The 20,961-nt window shown below is 55.2% G+C and overlaps 7 protein-coding genes across 7 annotated transcripts; 5 read left to right on the top strand and 2 right to left on the bottom strand.

Annotated features, from left to right (window-relative positions):
* Positions 1–3,212: 3,212 nt before the first annotated feature.
* On the top strand, positions 3,213–4,832 carry PG986_001813 (NAP1-binding protein; the record flags this gene model as incomplete). The annotated part of the gene is made up of 1 exon (XM_066838035.1): positions 3,213–4,832. The coding sequence occupies one exon, from the start codon at positions 3,213–3,215 to the stop codon at positions 4,830–4,832; it is 1,620 nt and encodes a 539-aa protein (XP_066706928.1).
* A 1,359-nt stretch (positions 4,833–6,191) lies between these two features.
* On the top strand, positions 6,192–7,730 carry PG986_001812 (uncharacterized protein; the record flags this gene model as incomplete). The annotated part of the gene is made up of 1 exon (XM_066838034.1): positions 6,192–7,730. One exon carries the CDS (start codon positions 6,192–6,194, stop codon positions 7,728–7,730), a length of 1,539 nt encoding a protein of 512 aa, XP_066706927.1.
* Positions 7,731–8,685: 955 nt separating this feature from the next.
* PG986_001811 (uncharacterized protein) lies at positions 8,686–8,994 on the top strand (the record flags this gene model as incomplete). The annotated part of the gene is made up of 1 exon (XM_066838033.1): positions 8,686–8,994. The coding sequence occupies one exon, from the start codon at positions 8,686–8,688 to the stop codon at positions 8,992–8,994; it is 309 nt and encodes a 102-aa protein (XP_066706926.1).
* A 286-nt stretch (positions 8,995–9,280) lies between these two features.
* Positions 9,281–10,672, bottom strand: PG986_001810 (uncharacterized protein; the record flags this gene model as incomplete). The annotated part of the gene is made up of 1 exon (XM_066838032.1): positions 9,281–10,672. One exon carries the CDS (start codon positions 10,670–10,672, stop codon positions 9,281–9,283), a length of 1,392 nt encoding a protein of 463 aa, XP_066706925.1.
* Positions 10,673–12,304: 1,632 nt separating this feature from the next.
* Positions 12,305–15,102, top strand: PG986_001809 (uncharacterized protein; the record flags this gene model as incomplete). The annotated part of the gene is made up of 3 exons (XM_066838031.1): positions 12,305–13,272; positions 13,385–13,740; positions 13,829–15,102. 3 exons carry the CDS (start codon positions 12,305–12,307, stop codon positions 15,100–15,102), a joined length of 2,598 nt encoding a protein of 865 aa, XP_066706924.1.
* A 2,932-nt stretch (positions 15,103–18,034) lies between these two features.
* On the bottom strand, positions 18,035–19,343 carry PG986_001808 (uncharacterized protein; the record flags this gene model as incomplete). Its single annotated transcript, XM_066838030.1, has 2 exons — positions 18,035–18,645; positions 19,310–19,343. The coding sequence occupies 2 exons, from the start codon at positions 19,341–19,343 to the stop codon at positions 18,035–18,037; spliced, it is 645 nt and encodes a 214-aa protein (XP_066706923.1).
* PG986_001807 (dehydrogenase s) lies at positions 19,297–20,625 on the top strand (the record flags this gene model as incomplete). Its single annotated transcript, XM_066838029.1, has 1 exon — positions 19,297–20,625. One exon carries the CDS (start codon positions 19,297–19,299, stop codon positions 20,623–20,625), a length of 1,329 nt encoding a protein of 442 aa, XP_066706922.1.
* Between the last annotated feature and the right edge of the window lie 336 nt (positions 20,626–20,961).

Here is a 20,961-nt window from a genome sequence, read left to right as displayed (position 1 = left end):
GGCGACAAAGTTGAGTCAATAACCTGTGCTTTCGACGCAGTGTCAGTTGGTTGAGCTCACTCGGGTTGGCAGAGAATGGTGGATGTGGTTATGCTCGGTAGATCAGGAAAGTTGCGTAATTAAATTAAAGTATCAACATGAGTAGTCAGACAGCTCCAATAAAATATTTCATCATTCAGAGGGTAGAGATGCAGTGCTCCAGCGCGTATTTCAACGTGTTCAGATAAACGGACATACCTTGGCGAAGAACGGGAAGTGTTTCGGTTAGGATCGCAATGACGCAGGCCTTCTCAACCTGGTGCGGAAGAGACAAAGAGAGTTGCGAAGGCGACTGCTACTAGTAACATCACGTTGGGATGAGGCAGAGACGGCCCGTGAAGGGAAGCTGGCCTCAGCTTACGGCCAAAAACATGCGAAAGCGGGCATGTGCTGATTGGTACAACATTTGCCTGGGCCTGCGATCGCGTTGGAAAATGTTGACAGGAGGAAGAATCGACCAAGGGATTCTGGATGGGCAGAAAAGTTGTGGTTGGAAGAAATAGCTGGGCTGATTGTGCCAATGTGGGGCATGTTGGATAGCGATAAGTGCTGGCTACATGATTAACTAACCTAGCAGTAGTCCAGACACCAACAACCCGGGCAAACACCAAACATTACCAATGGAACAATCTTCTCGATCCTCTGTGTACTTACCCATATTTACGATGGCAGCCTGCTAAGCAAACCCTAACTGTTCGTAATGTAGTCACAGTATAACTGGAAGCAAATTGATACGCGTTGCGAGGTAGAACAAGGGGCATAGATAAAGTCGTGATATTCCAGTGTCTCATCAAACCATGTAGTTGCAAGTGTATTTCATTGTTGTGAGGTACCTACGAGAATTAGAACCATTGCATCATCTTAGGTATTGAATCTACTTATTCTTTGTAGGTAGGCAGGTACCTCCAGACACTAGCATCAAGTCGTCCCCTAAGAGCAAACTATTCCGCGGGGATAGTGTCTTGTGGAAAAGGGATTCTATCTACCCTATTGCTTAGTAGGTTCTTTATCCTCCGAGTCTAGCGCATTATGTGATCTACGATGGAATCGCGAAGCCATATGGTCACCTCCGATATAAGACTACCCCGTGCATGTTTCGTAGGGACCGGCTTCCACAACGTGGAGTATGGTAACACAGAGGCGCGCATATCGAGTTGCTTCCCCCTTCGGATTGGTATGGCCTACAAGGACAACAGCAGGGACATTGAAGCAAGAGGACGACAGATATTAAATGCTGTAACCTTATTTCACTGTAGGTACAGGTTAGAAGGCAGTATCAGGTCTCCGTAGCTGACAGACAAGCTTGCTATATGGAATTCGGAAACGAAACATTGAAAGGGGCGAGCCGGGACAAACCGCATGATGACTGCTAATAGAAGTCATAAGACATACATCGTGTACCACGTCAACTTCCGTCGCGGTGGGCGTACTACTATGCATACATGCATTTGCACGTATGCTGATTTGATATCCATACGTCGGCTTGGCGATACCGGGGGACCGCAGTCCAGAGCCAGTTGGAAACAAGAAAAGAACGAGGCTTGGCGTTGGGATCCTCGACACTGAAAAGAACAAATTTCGGAGACTTCCCATTATGTCGGGCTATCAGATTGTGCAATCCAGGCATCCTGGCCTTTCTTCTCATAGCCACTCAACTATAATGTAACAACGAAAAAAACCGCTTCACGATCTGGTGTGTTTTTTTATCACTCTCTCGCAAAACCGTAGAGAGGCTCGGGTCGCTAGAAAACCAATATACCTAACCGATCTGTCATCAGTCGGAGCCATCATCGTCGACTGGAAGCCAAAAAGCTGCCTGCCTCCTCTCCCTTCACCCCTGACGGTTCCTCTAGACTCCTCTTGTCTCCCCCGAGAGCACCGACCAGTAAAATCAAGCCTCACGCGCTTAGTAGCACCAACTAGAACTGCGCGGACGCAACAACTAGCCATTCACAGCGATTCCCAGGAAAACCTAACCTGACCTGATCTCGGCCCAGGCCTTAGGTTGTGGTTAGGTCTTTGGGGGTGGTTTGACTGGGCCGGCCTAAGATAGGCTGAGAGCGAGACACACACACACACACACACACACACACACACACACACACACCACACTGCCGTGGTAAAGATAGAGCAGCGCTGCCGGTAGGTCAAAGAGAGGCAGAGACAGAAGACAGCCCAGCCCCAACCCACCAGCACACAGATAGGATACCTACATACATACATGTAGGCAGTCAGTCAGTCACCCCTACCTGACCACACCTTCAACCCGACTCGACCTCGCACGGCAAGGTTAGACGCCCAATCCAATTCTCTCGTCGATTTCCCCATCGCTGGCCCGTCGCTTATTCTTTTCCCAGTAGCAGACCACCACCGCCTGCACCTGCCTTCATCGCTGCTACCTTGCCTTACCTTGCCTACCTGTTTCCCACGCACTTCGACTCCATACATAACTTACCGGCTTTCTTGGCCTACACGACCTCTCGCGTCCAAGTACGGGTCCATCGTGGCTGCGTGGAAGCTTCCAAGCCGCTGTCGGTATATTTCAGGGCATTTACTCATCCTGGTGGAGCAGATACGCAGGCGAGCGGCCGACTGGAGTGCACGATCGAGCTTTAACCTACCTGCGAACCCTCCCTCAACCCACTTTGTGAACGAACCCTCGTCCGCCGGCCATTGCTGTCGCCAAAACACCGCCGGCGCTATTTCTGGAAACACTGGTACGGGCCGACAGCAATCCCACCCCTCTATCTTCTCGAACCCGGCCAGGCGCATCCCATCTCTACGAAATTGTTTACCTTCCCTCTCAAGCGCCCCGTTACCTCGAATCCAGCTCGCTCGCTCTGGGCCCAGGATTCTCGGCAGAGTCACCAACGAACAAAACCCCGTTGCACCGGCTTACGCTTACACGCCGTCATTTTCGCCAGTTTAACCCCATATTATAATTCATTCGGCGCTTCACTTCGATTCCTCTTCGACCGTCGCTCTGTGATCGCATGCATTGCGCCCAACAGCTTGCTGGACAAGCCTGTTCACGGCGGTAACAGCGTGCCCCGTCTTGTAGCACCCATACAGCTGCTGCAACGGAGCATCTACCAGTATTCCGACGATTTCTCGAATACGTCTCTAAGGGTACGCTGGACCAAGGACTCTTTCCTCTGACAATGACCGCAATCATGTCCCCCAGCTCATCACCGGCTCCATCGCCTCCTGCAGTTTCTTCGCCTCCGGCCAATTCGAACCCCCCAACGCTCCCTCCTCTGATCACATCGCCGACAAGTAGCCGAGCCAGCGCAATACCGCCCCCAATGTCGCACGCATCGAAGAACCGGCTCTCGCAGTACTCGGTCGGCTCGGTCCCGTCGCGTTCGCGACCGCCTTCCTATCTCTTCCCGATCTTTCACTCTAGTCTTACGTATACCATCGTCCGAGATTTCGCATATCCTCCCATACATCCTATGCACTATGGTCCTCCGCTGGAAGGGTCGCGACCTGCGTCTGGTATGACTACGCCAGCAAGTGAAACACGCCGCCTGTCAGACCCTCCAACAAGTTGGGAATGGTCTACAGATGGCGGGTTGGGGAAGGGCGAAAGACTAGCACCAATCCACTTTGGGGATGGCCCTCCGTGGAGCGAGGATGAAGATCTGCAGAGTCCTGTTGTCAGTTCTCGCCATAAAAAGCACAAGTCGTCCTCGGCATCACTAGGACATCAGAAGTCGCGCTCAGCGCAAGAGCACGGGACTCTCGGGTCGCCCTCGATGATGAATTCGGATAATTATAACCAGCAGAGGGGTTATTTCACCGGGACTACTGGAGACGGGAGCGAGCGCTACTATGTTAGCCAGGGAGGAGAAGCCAATGGGCCTGGTGGGGAGTACGTAACGTATCCTTCGGAACAGCTACGGCAATCAATGCAGGCTCTGTATCAAGCACAGGAACCCAAGCAGCACCAGTATATGGAGCATGAAGCTGGGTATAAATCCGAATCGGACGTCTCCAGCAACGCCTCTTCTCCTGGCTTCCGCCCTTATGACGAGTCGCGATACTCGCGAGATTACCAATTTACCATCACGTCACCAGACGAGGAAATGCATGGCAAGGCCGTAGCTTTGTTTGATTTCGAACGGGAGAACGAAAACGAGCTTCCCCTGGTCGAGGGCCAAATTATATGGGTTTCGTACAGGCATGGCCAAGGCTGGTTAGTGGCCGAGGATCCCAAGACACAGGAAAGCGGACTTGTCCCCGAAGAATACGTGCGCCTCTTGCGCGACATCGAGGGAGGCATGAACAGCCTTACTGGAGACTTGGGTGTTGCCGCAGGCACCCCAAATGATACAGGAACCCCAACACAAGCTGAACATGTCGACCCATCCGCCGCCGCCGCCTCCACTAGCGGCGCCAGCGGCAACGGAAGCGGTCATACACCGTCGCAGAGCACCTCCAGCACGAATGGATATCATCAACCTGTGGTTTCGACATTCTCTACGTCAAGCAAAGATTTAGATCCGTACCCTCCGCATCTGTTGGGCTCGCAGGCTGGGCAGCCGCCTCCTCAAGTTGTTCATTATCACGGCCAGCGTGGAGGCAGCCAGGCGAATACGCCGACTGCCCAGTCTTCGTTCGACTCGGGCATGGGCAGGCGGGGTAGCCAAGACACCATTGGGCGCAGTGACTCCTCGTCCAGGAAATCGCAGCCGCTGGAGACTCTGCCAGACAAGAAGCTGACATCTCCTGTTGAGGAGACGAGCTCGGAATTGGACCAAGAGCAAGACAATGAGTCAACAGAGCGATGAGTTCAATAAATCGACAGAAAGTTTACTATCGGAGACATCCATGGTGGTATCTTGCATCAGAGCTGCTATTATAGACGCACCGGGTGCTTCCATTACAGCGAAGCATCATACACACCTTGCTGAGCCTATGCACTGGCTCGCAGACCGTCCAACTTGGCACACTGGTCCTAGTGAATTGGCCATGCCGGTGCCTTCGCGGTTGGTGTAGATTAGCGTCCGCCTGCCCTCATCTGATCGAGTCCGCACATGCGAGCCCCGTCCAACACGATGCTCGTCTCTTCAATGTAGGGGTGTGCTGGATAGAGGCGGTGACACCCAGCCAAGGGTGCGATAGCCAAGCAGAGGTGGTTGGAAACACAGATAGTGTTTTGTAGGGAAATTCGGTAGAATGAAGCGGCACGTCAACAGAGTTCGACGCCGAGAGCTGGGGATGACGGAGGCCAGGAACTCTGCTGCGAGAATGCATATCATGGAAGGAAGAGAAGTTCGTAAATACAAACTTAATCCCAATACCTGACATCTAACCGTATATTTGGCTATGTAGCATTTGTTTGACACGTCCGGCCTCATGACCGGAGACCGGAGACCGGGGCGGAGGCGGAAGCGGAAGCGGAGGCGAAGCCGAGTAGTCTATGCCAGACTTGGTGGTTTGGTGGTTTGGTGGTTAGGTATGGACCAGGATCGTTGTTTTATTGTTTCCCCTCTCCTCCCCTCCTGGTGTGAGACCAGCTCGCTGCCAACCACTTCACAAGCAAACCAAGGAGCAAAGAAGCCCCAAGCGGCCCCCACCAGGGAAGCAGAAGCACGCCGAATGCGGGAAGTAGCCACTTGCTCTATCTCTGCAGCTCTACCGGTACTCTACCAATAGCGATGATCAATCAGGGTACTTCAGATTACAACGCCATTACCCATCCCGATCCTGACCCTCCACCATCCATCCAGCCATGGCCTTTTCAGCGAGCTAGCTCCGGTCGGCATGTACTACTACTGTCTGGGGTACGGCGTGTGCTCGCGTGTTAGGCACAATATGGCGAAACTTTGCTGACTCAAACGTCTGATGATTGCTATACTCTGGGCAGGTGCAAGAAAGAGTTTCTCGTATAGGCACACGGGTAGGTATGCGACATTGCGCACAGCTGTTCGGAGTTACGGGCGCTTTCTTAGCATCATCTACCAATAGCCTATCTCGATATTGATCTGCGTACTTATGCAAGCTGATAGGCTGTTGATTGGTCGTGGCAGCTGCACTCCTTCGGCAAGGCAAGCGCACTAAGAGCGAGGAGGTTTATTACCATTGTCGTGTCTTCTCGTCTGTTAAACTGATGTTGCCGGTTTCCTGCTCGCCATTTCGAATCAGTTATGGCGGCCTCATACAGTGTTGCGGGCGGAGAGGTGCCCTCGACAACCAAGGGCACGAGTCCCACCCAGAGCACACGCTCAATCAAGAAGCCTCGGCCTGAGTCCGAGGCCCAACAGTCCGAGACGGATGAGAATAACGATGACGGCGTTGCAGCGACGACAGCCGCCACCACCAAAGAGGAGTCTGTACTGGAGCGCCGCCTCCGCCTCAAGATCGACATGCGCCTATGCACCATCGCTGGCATCCTTTGCTCGCTGAACCTGCTGGACTCGGGCGTCATCTCGTCGGCGTCGGTCACGTCGATGCTGGAGGATCTGGACCTGACGGGGAACCGCTACAGCGTGTCCATCTTCATCTTCACCATCGCCTCCATCGCGTTCCAGCTGCCGTCGACCATCGCCGTGCGCACCGTCGGCCCGCGGCCCTGGTTCGCCTTCATCACCTTCGCCTTCGGCCTCATCACCCTGTGCACTGCCTTCGTGCAGACCTGGCGCCAGATGATCGCCCTGCGCGTCCTGCTGGGCATGGCCATGAGCGGCGTCTACCCGGGCCTGACCTATCTCATCTCGACGTGGTACCGCCGCGACGAGCAGCAGACCCGCTACGCCTTCCTGCAGTCGGGCGAAGTCATTGTGCTGGCGACGGGCAGCATGGTCAACTTCGCCGTCAATAAGAACCTCGGCGGCCACGGGGGCCTCGCGGGGTGGCGCTGGATGTTTTTGGTGCAGGGGCTTATCTCATGCGCGCTGGGCGTCGCCACCTACTTCTGGATGGTCGACTTCCCCGAGAATGCGCATCGGTCCCTCTGGTTCCTGACCAAGGACGAGCAGGCCCTCGCCGTCCGCCGCATCCAGGACGACCGCCGCGACGTCGAGGCCGACCCCTTCGCTTGGCGCAAAGTGCTGCGCCACGCCGCCGACCCCAAGGTCTATGGCTTCGCCGCCCTCTTCTTCCTGCTCAACCTTGTCTCGACCTCGCTGTCGTACTTCCTGCCCATCATCCTGCAGAGCGGCATGGGCTTCTCTGAGGACGCGGCCATCCTGCTGAGCGCCCCGCCCTACTACTACAGCGTGATCCCCGTGCTGCTGTCGTCGGTCGTCGCGGACCGGCTGCGCCTGCGCGGGCCCGTCATCGTCTTCAACTGCCTGTGCCTCGTCGCGGGCTTCGGCATGCTCGGGTTCGCGGAGCAGGTCACGGTCCGCTACGTGGGCACCTACCTGGCCACGGGTGCCTACATCTCCAACTGGGCCGCCCTGTCGTCGTACCAAGCCAACAACATCGCGGGGCAGTGGAAGCGCGTTTTTACTGCGGCCGCCGTCACGGCCTGCAACGGCGCCGGCGGCATCGCGGGCAGCTTCATCGTGCGCCAGCCCGAGGCCCCGCGCTACATGACGGCCGTCTGGGTCTCCATCGGCTCGCACGTTGCCATCATCGCCGTCATCGGCGCCTTTTCGCTCTACTTTTACCGCGCCAACTCGCTGCAAAAGAGGGGCAGGGCCGTGCTGGAGGGGACGGAGGGGTTCAGGTACACATATTGACGAGGAGATGCGCGGGGGCTTGGGAGACGAAGTCATGAAGAAAACTCGTAGGAACTATGGGTGGGCAGCAATATTGTCCGATATTTGTGGATGTATTTAATGATAAATAAACTCAACTTCCAATACCGTGTATGCTGTGTTATCTGTCTCAACTATTTGATTTTAAATCCTCGCCTCAAGGTTACCTGGCAGTTAGGGGTGCAAGGCAGTCAGCAGTCGAGTCAACCCCGAAATTTGCACATGGTTGCCCAGGCCGAATTACCCTCTTGGTCTAAGATGCTTAAGCTATTGGCTTTAGGACTTCCACCCACTTCCATCAACCACGACAGGAAAAAGGGAATCACCGTACGCAACTCACGTTCCTTATCCCATCTTGGACTACAACAGTGAAATACTGCTATGAGCAGTAAAGCTACCTGCAACCAGTACCACGGCTGGTCTCCATGCCAAGCGACAGCTGGAACATCAATACGACCTCTTGAGTGTCTTCTTTCGAGGCTTTGGCAACGCCATGGGATTCAACTACTTCCCGCTATTACCTCCTGAACTTCGCCGCAAGATTGTGAGTAACCTGAAAGCATGGTCCTACTTCCGTTTTATGACCCCTTCGTCCTCGACTCGAAAGGCAACCACTTTTTCTTTCGTTTCAGAGGTAGCTACTCGGCTAAGGGTATCTAAATCAGTAGAAAACTTACACATCCCTCCGTGGAGCCAAGTTCTGATTGGTATTTTCTCTGCGGGACACTCTTCTGCTCAACGAAGAGTGCACGCCGAATCGTTTATTCGTTCCCTCCGCTTCCGGCTCGATCTACCTGTACCGCAGCCTTCGCAATACCAGTCCGCTGCTGCTCGTCATCAAAGAGAGCCGAGCATGTGCCTTACGGTTTTTCCACGTCGAGGTACCCGTGTACGCCGGCTCCGAAAGTCATGCGACGAGTTCCTCGGAGCTCTGAAGATGGACGACGAGCCGGACGCGAGAAAAGAGCGTTGCGCCACGTTTCGACCGTCGGTCCTGGCCGAGCACAATTCGATCGTTGGAGGCATGCTACGCCTCAGCCCCCTGATTGACCGAGTAATTCCGCAGCTAGACCGGACGTTCTTGATGAACGACTGGGCCATCAAGTATAGAGGGGAATATCTCGGCAGCGTTGAACGCGGCTCATCGATGCAATACTCAACTGCTGAGGTCGACCAGGAGTTGCTTCAATTCGAGGATGACACAAAGATCATTAAGGATGGACCGGATACCGCTTGGTGTCTATAAGAGCTCGGCCCAGGGCTCTTTAGTTATATCATTCATCGTTTGTTTGGGTCGTTTCGTAGTAAATCCTCATATGCTAAGAAGGCGATGATAAACCCCGTCGAATCGAAATGTGTTATGGCGTGTATGGTTATGTAGATGCGACGACCTGTTCTGTTTGCTTTTGCGATACAATTAATGTAACAAGCGACCTTATATGATCGTCGGGACGAGAAGTCAGAATATGACACAGGTATGATTATCAGCCATGTGAAAAATTTTGGTGTTCCCTCATAAAAGGCTCGCGGACCTAGCATATCACTATTCGTTCAGCACTAGTGTCCCAACTCGCCACGTCGGCTCGCTCTCCGTCCATGATGCCCTCAACAAAGCAGTCGCCAACTAGTGTATAGCGTGCCTCTTGGTCGCGGCCGTCGGCCACCGGCCGCAGAATGAACGGGACCTTGCCACCCGCCAGGATCCAGACCTCATCACCAGGCTGAGTCTCGTAGCCGAGACCCATGTGCACATCGTCCGTGACGAAGAAGCTTTGGGACTGCATCGCCACGAGGAAGGACTTGCTGATCCTCGCAAAGTCGGGGTGCGAGGCCGCCATGACCGACCGCTTGGAGGGGTCTTGCTCGCCCAGCCACACGCTGAGGATGTTCCAGCAAATCCAGTCGCGGGCACTGGCCCGTCGGTTGGTCGCGCCAACGACGGTGTCGCGGAGCGTGAGGCGCCACAGGGCGCCGCTGAGCCGCTCCGGGGACCGAGACGAAGGGGCGTTCTGGGCCGCCGTTCTGACCAGGTCGCGACACTGCCTTATGCCGCCGTAATCTATGCGGTTCTGGAACGGGGGCAGCGCCTCTTGGACTTTCATTAGTCTCCTTCCGCTAGTTCGTAATTCTGTGCCGCTGAATGAACAGTCGAGGCCCTTGCCAGAGGCTGCGCTGAACAGGCCGGCACACGAGATCCTTTTGGAAATATTCTGGAAGGACACGAGGGCGCCTCTTCGATCTTGTGGCACGAGGTCCGGGACCCAGCTTGGTAGATCTGATCTGCGTGTTCTTGGTCCTACCAGCGCCATGAGGTCCCCTTCGGTTTCAATCAAGTACTGCGTGCAGCGTGCCAATGTTTGCGAGGCTGTGAGCGAGTAGTCGGGCTTCAGCAGAGTCTGCTCACTGAGCGAAACCTCAGACAACAGTCCGAGGACGCCATACACCTTATCCCTTGGATCAGTGGACTCCTTGGTCCGAAGCAGCCATAGTAGTTCTCTCAGGGCCGTGCCTGGGTTCTTTTTCGCATTCCCCTGGGTCCTTGACAGATGCATCATCCGTACTGCACTGGACCCCCACAACGCCAGGCGCTTCTGTGTAATGTCGTCCCAAAGCTCTGATGTCATTCGCCAGGTAACACTTTCGTGGCAACAAGAACCGGGCGGCAGATGGTTCGCGTAGCTTTTGTAGAAGTCATTGGCGAGGCTCGCCGGGACCATAACATTGCCGACCACGAACTGGGCGCCGCGAGCCAAGGCGAACTCCTGCTGCACCCAGACCCTTGTCCACCATGGCATTTGGAAGAGTTTGAGGAGAGACCTCCAGGATGTCTCGTATCCTGGCACCAGCCTATAGCGTAGGTCTGCGCTTACATGGAACATTGACTTGTGGCACCAGTGCTCGTCAATGGAGAGCAGGTATAACATGGCAAAGGCAGACAGCACATCATCTTCCGATGAAGACTTAGCCAGCGCATCTGCTCTCTCGACGAGCGAGGAGAACGGCTCCGCATCTTCCACCAAGAACCCGTGGGAAAGCTGTTCCGCAAGGCTGGAATCCTCAGAGACTTGATGTTCCGAACGGTGTGCGGACGAGATGGAGTCGCCGAGCCAGATCAGTACCTCACGAGCCTTGGAGTAGACCGCCTTCATCAGAGTAACTTGGATCGCTCGTTCCTCCAGGTCATCTTGGTTGATGCAGATGGCATCAATCCACATGACACGGCTGGCTGTTTTCTGCCGCAGGCGACGGAGAGCGGCATGCAAGTTCGCAGTCACCGAGCGCGGCCGCCCACAGAGCGTGATGCCCCTGAATCCCGATTCGGATGGCGTTTCCCAAGTGTATGAAAGCGCCTGGAAGTTGCTTCCACCGCTTTGCAGCGACACGACATCCAGCTGCAACTCTAAGGGCGCCGTGTGGGACGCGCTGGGGAGAATGCGCAACAGCCGAATCTCATCTTTGGAAGAGTCCAAAGGTTCATACACGTCGGACAGATGCAAGGCCTGCATGCTGTTCATCTATCTCTGGGACTGGCCATACCGGGGCTCATGAAGACATCAAGTTTGTGGTGCTGGGGGCAGTGGAGATCCATGTAAGCACTTGGTTACTTGTAGGCACATGCAGTGACCAATCAAATCGAGTTGCAATCAAAATTTGTCTGTGTAACAGCGAACTTTTAAGATGTACAGTACGACCATTTTTCGGCCCCTCCTCATACATCATCATCAAGTCACTGGTGTAATTGCTAGAGCGATATGAGCTTCATCTCTTCTGACATTGTTGCAACTATAATTCGGACGCGTTAATGGACGAGTGGTAAGGACCGTTCCCTCATGCCTGATGGATGTAGCGTCGGTTACACTCATGATACCTTCTCCTTTGCTGGTCTGGGATGTGGACGGTTGTGTCGACCGCAAGCGGCCAGACAACGAGTTGCCTCAAATTCGGGCAGCGGTATGATCAGATCACAGCATCAGGTGCTTTCTGCAACACAGAAAGATATTAAATCCGACCGGCCAAGAGCCACACTCAGCAAACAACTCCCCGGAGTCTGGCCACCTCCTCCCTGAGTAAGGTAAGTGCTGTGCTGCAAGGGATGGGCCACTGAGAGAGCTATTTTGAAGTTCCAGCCGGTTTCAATGGCCTTTAGCTTCAATTGAATGCATAAAACTTGTATCCATTTGTTCTCGGTTACTGCGCCGATCAACGGCTCGTCGCCGCCAGGTGGGTGTGCCATGCCGTGCACCCGCATCCGCCCCTGGAATGTGCTGTCGCAGAGCCACAATAAGCGTGTCGGCTGAAACCGTTGCCATCATGGCGAAAACGTCCAATAAGCGCCTTTGAACACTCCGAGGCTCGCCAGTCTTAACTTTGTGCTCTTTGTGTGGCTCATATATCACTGCCGTATTTGCCTCGCCGTCTTTATCTCGCTGCCCTTGTCGTACTTCACGCGTTGCCCACACGACGACGGACACTTCACTTAGCTCTAGCTCTCGCGGGACTTTGGACCAGCATCCTACAACCCGAGCAGCATAATCGTCCGAGAGAAAATAACGAGAATGGATTCCAAGTTTCCATGCTGGGACTTGCTGTCTGCCGAATATGGGCGGTGGAATGAAGAGGTGTCCGGGAAGAAGGGGGCCTCCCTCAACTTTCAAGCTTGGCTGTTGAAGCAGCGGACCGTCGCCAACGAGCTGTTCTACGACCTTAAGAGGCTTGCGGTAATCAAGAAGTGGTCTAGGGCGAGGTTCTTCAGGAATGCAAAGGAACTCATGGTCTTGAAGGGATACTACTTTGGAGAATTCGAGGGTTCTATTTATGAAGAGGTCATGAATGGAGTAGAGATCCAGCATATGGTGTACCCATGGAGCGTCATTTCACAAGGCGGCAAGGCCACCACCGCCAAGAAGAACGACAAGAAGAACGAGCAGGCCGACCAACCTTCGCAGCTGGGTACGAGCCCGTGCTCCACGTGCGGCGAGGATGGCAGCGGTCCGACCTGGGGTCGTCCCATCAGTTTCGCCTGGGACGGAGCCAAAGCGTCTGAGAAATACTTCACCTGTCCCAAGCCTGGATGTACGACGGCCTGGAACGAGTACGTCCGCGAGGGCTTCTTGGACAAAGAAGAGGGTGATGACGCCTCCATCCAATGCCCCCAGTGCCTTTCGGACATATGCGCCAAGTGCGGTGTCATCAAGCCGACAGCCGCGCAAAACTACTGGAGACAGGTCACGACCGCGCTCGACTTCACTGCCGGAGAGAAATCCCACGGCTCCAAACCCTTCCGCAGGGCGGCATACCAAAAGGGCTTCACGGAGCGAAAGCTGACCGACGTCTATGCCCCGCTAAGTGTAGACGATTTCTTCTTCACTGCTTCAACGAGCCCCAAGACAGACAAAGAGAAAGCGGAAGAGGAGGCCGACCCCGACCTCATCTCCGTAGCTGGGACGACGTTGATGTTCCGGAAGGATCAGCCCAAGGAGGAGATTGACGAAGCGATAGAGAAGGAGAGAGACATGAAGCAACTGTTTGAGCTGCGAGCCAACAGCATCGGCAACGACAGCGACAGCCACGGCGACAGCAACGAACCCCCGCGGCCGCCAGATTGCACGTATCAACTTTGCCCCGATACATGACAGCAAACCCACCGACAAGTGGTTCTCGTCGCGCAATCGTGAGCTGTACGAGGAGTCGGCGCGCTTCTGCGCGCGCTGGTTCGGCGACGTCGACTTCCCCGCCGACTACCAGGGCTCCGCCTGGCTCGAGGACTACGGCGAGCAGTTCGTGCAGTACTCCAGCCTCGCCGCCGCCGAGGATTGGCTCGTAGCCGGCTGGGAGGTCATGATGAGGCAGGCCAAGCACCGCAAGTGGCTCGTCATGGGCATCCTGTCCCAGATCATGGAGAAGAAGATCCACAGCGAGCTGCTCTTCGGCGCGTCCGAGTCCGAGAATCTGGAACTCGAGAAGCAGGACTCTATGTTCCTTGCCGCCGACGGTATGTTGTGCATGAACCTATAACTTGCTTACCCACCCCATTCCTTCCATGGACAACAACAAAACTGACTTGAGAATGATGTACACAGGCTACCCCAGAACCAAGCTCCGCAGCCAGATGATCAACATGTTCCTGGGCAGCAGCACCGTCCCGGGGCACTTCTGGACCACGGTCGATCACCTGACCAACAGCACCATGGCGATCCTGCTGCCCTTGACCAACGTGCTGTGCTACTTCCGCACCCCGGAGCGGTGGACCGACACGTTCGAGATGTACTCCCAGCTGCACTCGCTGATTGCACAGGTGGGCTACTTCGCCGTCTGCATGGCGCGGGACGAGACCATCTTCCACGTGCTGTCGGCGACGCCCGGCGCCCGCATGGACTGGGGCATGGAGGCGCAGGCCAGCTACGAGCTGTACCGCGAGTGCAAGGAGGAGGCGGAGCGCCAGGACGCAGAATGGACCACGGCGCAGCAGGCCATGCTCAAGAACGCCCGCCTCGACGCCGTCCTCAGCGCCGCCGACGGCGACGGGCCCAACCCCGAGCACCACATCGCCAAACTCGAGCGGCAGTTCCGCATCGACCGCCACCACCGCCTGCGCGGTGCCCGCGTCAAGTACGCCGTCTGGCCCATGGTGACGCGGTACCGGCCCAAGAACGAGGGGGTGACCCTGCCCGGGGTCGTGGATGGCAAGGGCAGCGTCACCACCGGCCGGTACGACCCCCGCCTGACGGACGAAGACCTCGAGCAGACCGAGGGCCAGCGCATCCTGGACATCGGCAAGTGCGTCGTCATCTACTACCAGGGCCTCATGTACCCGCGCCAGCCCCAACCAGATGCGGCGGCGGCAGGGGCAGACGCCCAAACCTCGGCCGCCGTCGTCGAGCGCGACGGTGCGACCCTCTTCGACTACCGCGACGCGATACGGCGGGCGGCCGACGAGGCCCAGTCTGCCCACAACCGCCGGGCCCGTTTCGCCGTCGCGCTCGGGGCGTCGTCCGTCGGCGTCGGGTACCGCGCGCAGCTCTACCAGGCGCTGCGGGACCACGTCCCCCTGTCGTTGGCGGGGCTGGGCGCGCCGATCCGGGCCTACTGGCCCGCGTTCGTGTGGACGGTCGCGCTGGCCGGGGCCACGGCCGTGTCGTTCCGCCGCAGCCGGCACGCGCTGTTCGTGCTGGGCGGCACCGCCACGCTACTGCTCCTGGCGATGGAGGGCACGGCGTGGGCTGTCGCGCTGGCTTCTTACGGGCTGGTGGCGGCCAGTTCGGGGGCGTCCTATCTTTTGGGCGCTTTTGCGCATGCGTTTGTCTACTTCCAGGCACTGATTAAGATGGGGTTTGATGGGTTTGCATCTGGTTAATAGGAAAGAGTAGGGCTGGTGTAAGATGGTGCTTTTAAGACAAGTCTGCATTTCCTGCCCAGTGTGTCGATTCCTACTTTTTATATCACGTATAAAATAATGCCTCAGTCAATTCCATATTTACTAGCTAGCTATGCGGTTTTTGGTTTTAATTGAATTTGTTCTGAAATCCAATCATCTTCTTCACAGTCCAGGCCGAACCTGACGTTGCAATGAAAATGAAACGAAATGATGAGACAATACAAGCATGAAGGTTACGCATCAACCTGAAAGCAGTGTAATATCAGGGACACGAGGGAGACGGCGGCAACCACCATGGCAAGCACGCTGGGCTTCCGTCACCTATGTATTGGGTTTCTAAAAATATAATATCGTTGGGAACGGCGCCCCGGCGAGTAAGCGCTACCCAGCGATCAACTGAGCAAGAACAGATACTACACTTGATCTTAGCCAGAAGGAGGCAAAAGAAAGCTGAGGAAGGAAAAGAAGGAGAGTTTCGGATACAGGAAGAAGCATGCGGATTTTATATAGACGAAGACAGTGGCCAAGCCTGTGTCGCACGTGAGTCAGGATGACTGCTGCCTACCTCTGCTGCTGCCTGCTTGGCCGGAGTTGCTGCCTGCTGTGGCGAGAGTGATAAGCATGCGGGATTGGATGCCGAGGAAAACATGCGACTCCTGAACCACAAGTTCCTATTGATGCCTGGATGTCCTATGTAGCATCGTACATACAGAGGCTTAGTAGAGTTGATGTTCTGCTGTTCAGGGATAAAGGAGCGTGCTGAGAGAGAAGTGGCATTCGCCATGTCTGCCGGGGCACACGTGTTTCCTCTGCCGCAACATACACCACCCTAACCCTTCACCTGCCAAATCCTTCCAACAAAAGAACAAACCCCGTCCCCCCACCTTCCCCAACCAGTACAGTCTACCCCCTGAAAGTTTGTGTATTTTCTACCCTTGTGTGAGAGTCCTGGTACGAGCATCTTATGCGTCGCCGATACCTTTATCGGGCTGAAACGTATACTTGCAATTGCCTAGTTGTGGCATGAATATATGGTAGTAATTCCTCCGTTTTTTATGTTTCGGATAAAACGTTGGATGTACCTTTTACCGCAAATATGGCCTGTTGATACTTTATCTGAACTCCGAAACGGTGTCCATCAATTAACAAACTTTCAGGGGTGCACGTGTAGGCTGCCTCGGACAAGCTTCTGAGTTTGAGACACAGGGGGAGGCGGCTAAAAAGAAAGGGAGCGCAAAGTCCAGGGCATTCGTTCGTCCTTCATCACGATTAAATATTCGTGCTGCTTTCTCTGTGCATGTCTACGAGAGGCAAGTATAGAAGATTCCGCCCCGGATATGCATATACCTTCTGCTACTGGTAAATGGTCTGGCAGCACCGATTCCACTGGACCAGTTACCACGGCGCCGTCTCTTGGCTCCATGTTGCCCGTTGAGGCTTGGCCACTGAAGTTCCACTGACCCTTGGTAACGGCTAACACAATGGCAAGATCGCAACACCTCTGAAGCAACCCAGCAATCTAACACACTGTAAATAGCTAACGATATACTGGTAAAGTTTAATGCATAAAAAATAAAACTTTTGCTATCACCACAATTTCTCTCGACAAAATGCCGGCATTGCTCACCATGGCCTTGTACAACAGACAACATAAAGGGCGATGTGCCTCGAACAGCGTCTTACCTATACCGACGATTCAACATCGAACGAGATACCTCATGGTTCATATCTGGCAATACAAGATCTAGGCACGTTGAAACATGTCCTTGATCTTGACGAAGCTCCCGATAGAGCTCTGGTACGAAGTCCAATGCATTATTTTGGCATCCCTGTTTTGGCCATCAGAGACTCGGGAGTGCCTAACAACCCTGTGGAACTTATCCCAAACCTGCAGAGACCTTCGCACACTCTGCTCTCCATGTTGGTATCAAGCGGCGCGCGATATAGCCATCGGACCTCGGGGCCCCTTCAACTGCCTCCTAATAAATGCCGCGTCCCATGGAAATGTGGAAGTCCTGCGGCGAGCAATCGGTGCTGGGTTTGAGCCATGGGACCTCAGGAAGACCGTGTTCACATTCCGGCGGGATTCCAACAGGAGTGTCAGAACATGGGACTTTAGGATGCTGAGTAAACGTGAGGGTACCCTCGTCGAAATCTCGACCCTGGGTAAGGCAGTACCTCATCAGAAGGTGGCATTTCTCAAATGGTTATACAGTCTCGGTATACCACTTGATGAATGGGGCGTCCAACAGATAGGCGCCCCCAGTCTATTCAGGATTGCGGTCGAAGCAGGGGAGCTTGGTGTGATTAAGTATCTCGCAAAGACCTTACCAAAACATCCCCCTTTTTCGATGACCCCGAAAGCCTTGTTGGTGTCGCTCTTAGCAACAATGCTCCCAATGATACTTTAGAGTATCTTATGATACGCCTCAAGGGATCACCCGATGATTTCACGCGTCAGGACTGGTTCCAAAAAGCCATGGACAATAAAAACGTCAGAGGGCTGGCGTTTATTATTGCCCACGAGAGAGCTTTCGGAGTTGGTGGGAAAATCGCGACGAGCGAGGCCCTGAAAATCGCGTTGGATACGGCATTGCGTCGGAAACGAATCTGCAGTGGCGACATACAACTCATCAACTTGGCACTTCGGTGGAGCGTGGAAACGGTGCCAAATGCGAAGGAACGCCACGTCCACTACCCTATTGGGAACTTCACGAACGCTCTGCGGTTTGGTGGTTACAGAAACCGGAGGATGATGGCTTATATAGCAAAGAGGCTGGCCAAGGACCATCGAGTCACATGGACTGACGCCAGTGAAGGAGGAGACGAGCCGTGGAGCTTCGCATTCCTCGAGAACTGCGGCTGCAGGCAGGCGCGCTTGGGAAATGCTTGGCTGAAGTTCTTCAAACTTCTATACCATCACACCCCGCAAAACGCTTGCCGCGCGGCCGAAAGTCGCTACGGCCCAGAAGATCGGACGGGGCCACTGCGGCTCATGGTGGACCTGGCTTTCTCCGGTACGTTCAGTCGGAAAGGCCTCTGCCGGTGTCGCCGCAAGATCGTCGAGTTTCTCATCGACCGCGGCGACATCGACGTCAACAGGGGCCGAGGGACAAAGCTCGGGACGCCGCTGCACACATTCTGCGAGAACGTGTTCAGGCTGCAGTCCCGCGGCTGGTTCGAGGGCGGACCGCACCCCTGGGTCGGCTTTCGGGAGGTGCTGCCCTATCTGGACTTCCTCGCCGAGAAGGGGTGCGACGTGGCGGCCCTCGACGAGAATGGGCGCACCGCGCGCGACTGGCTTATCGACGGAGAGATAAGGATGCGTGAAGGAGAAGGGATGGGCAAGTGGTTGCCGTACCTCGAGTGCAAGCAGGACCTTTACCGTCAAACGAAACGGGCGCTCATGTTCTGGCCTGTCAACGCCAGGGCAAAAAGGAGTTGGAAATTTTGGATCGATCTCCTTGACATGGTCCAGAAACAATTGCCGGCTTAAGCGATGCAAGTCTTCTTCAGGCGTATCTATCTCGGAACATAGGAAGGTACGTCTTATTCCCCTCGACAATATAATTACAGGATCTACATACGACATTTAGTTGTCTTCTTCAAAAAAACAAAATGAATATAATATACTCTCCTTCAATTCAGTGGTATGATGAGGCCTTCATCGTTTGTTGAACTGGTCATCGCGTGTGCGCTGCCATTGCCTCAACCGTTTGCCCGATTTGTAACTCTCGAATCCTCTTTCTGGTTACGTGGAGCCGTCGACAACCTTTACATAACTGCTCTTCATCTCACACATTTCGGCAGGCTTCCGGCCCAGGGAAATTGGCTTTGATGGCTTCGCGCGCGGAGCACGGCTATGTTCTCGAGGGAGCACACAAACCACTGCAGGGCGTACAAAGCGTCGCAGCACCATGTCAAGCGCTCCTGTCATTGACATAAGGGGTCTTGGCCAGCAGGAAGGCGACTAAAGCCCCCGCACTCGCGTAGGAACCATCTTTCGGGTTTCGGGGTAATCTGAGGATTCGTTCGGTGCAGCTGTTGACGAAAAGGTTTCGGTTCCGGTGATCTTCCTCCGGATCCTTGCTTTACACCAACCACTTCTATATCTTGTAGATAGGTTTCAAGATTAGTGGTAAAAGAAATACCGGCAAGCTAAGAGTTATTACCATGTCTGACTCACGACTGACTGCCAGCCAGAAGAAAAGGTACGCCATCGTGGGCACGGGCGGGCGTGCTATCTTCTACTACACGGCTATCGCCCGAGACTTCTCGGCAACGTCCGTTATTGTGGCGCTATGCGATACCAACCAAACCCGCATGGCGTATGCAAACTCCAAGCTGGATTCTCTGGGTCATAACTCTGTTCCTACATATCCAGCCGCGCAGCTTGACCAAATGATAGGGGACACCAAGCCCGACGAGGTGATTGTGACGACCATCGACCGGACGCACCACCTCTACATCGTCCGCGCTCTAGAGCTGGGCTGCAACGTCATTACGGAGAAGCCCATGACCATCGACGCGCCGCGATGCCGGGAAATTCTTGACGCAGTCGAGCGAACGGAGGCGAGAGGCGGCCAGGGGGGCCGAGTCCGGGTGACCTTCAACTACCGGTATGCGCCGCACAACACCAAGGTGTTCGAGCTGCTGCGGTCGGGCGCCATCGGAACCGTCGCCTCGGTCCACTTCGAGTGGATGCTCAACACGTCGCACGGCGCCGACTACTTCCGGCGCTGGCACCGGGACCGCCGCAACAGCGGCGGGCTGCTGGTGCACAAGAGCACGCACCACTTCGACCTCGTCAACTTCTGGCTACAGACGCGCCCGACCACCGTGTACGCGCAGGGCGACCTGAAGTTCTACGGCCGCGAGAACGCGGAGCGGCGCGGCGCCACGGCCTTCTACGCCCGGGCGCGGGGCAGCGAGGCCGCCCGGGAGGACCCGTTTGCGCTGCACATGGAGGACCACGAGCAGCTCCGGGCGCTCTACCTGGACGCCGAGCACGAGGACGCGTACTATCGCGACCAGTGCGTGTTCTCGGACGGCATCAGCATCGAAGACACCATGAGCCTGCTGGTTCGATACCGGAACGGGGCCGTCATGACGTACTCGCTGACGGCCTACGCCCCCTGGGAGGGGTTCCGGGTCAGCTTCAACGGCACCTGCGGACGGCTGGAGCTGGAGGTCGTGGAGAACAGCTATGTGAATAGCGGCAGCGACCAGGCGGCGGAGGGCAGCATCGAGAAGACGACGTTGCTGCTGCGCCCCCTGTTCGAGAAGCCGCGGGAGGTCGAGATACCGGCTGGGGTAGGCGCTCATGGGGGCGGCGACACTGTCTTGCTCAATGACCTGTTCGGCGTGCCGACGACGGATGACTGCATGCGGGCAGCAAGTCACATCGATGGCGCCTTGTCTATTCTGACCGGTATAGCGGCGAATAGATCGATCGCCACGGGTCAGGTAGTCCATGTGGATGATGTGCTCAGGATCCCCTGAGGCCCGGAGGCGGAGGACCTTGCATTGAAGGTAGGCCCCAAGGTAGAAATTGAACACGCCAGACCAAGCCCCTATGGTTTCTAAATACGCACTATCCGAGCGCAATGAATGATCATACAATGTGTGTCATGTTCAATATCATTGAAAAGGGGTAATACTTGTAAGTTCATGAAGTAACGACATGCAGCACTATGATGGCCATTCCACCTTACTACCAGCACTTACCAGACTGCTGTATTCACATTTGGATCTACCAATATATAAATAGAAGTGAGTGTAGGGACATACCTTTTCACCAACACCACTACTCTCTGGCATCTTCATCATCTTGCCCTC

The sequence above is a fragment of the Apiospora aurea genome (genome assembly GCF_038362705.1).
Source record: "Apiospora aurea strain CBS 24483 chromosome Unknown utg000001l_segment0_segment0, whole genome shotgun sequence".
Taxonomy (NCBI): domain Eukaryota; kingdom Fungi; phylum Ascomycota; class Sordariomycetes; order Amphisphaeriales; family Apiosporaceae; genus Apiospora; species Apiospora aurea.
This window is presented reverse-complemented; position numbering and strand designations above follow the sequence as displayed.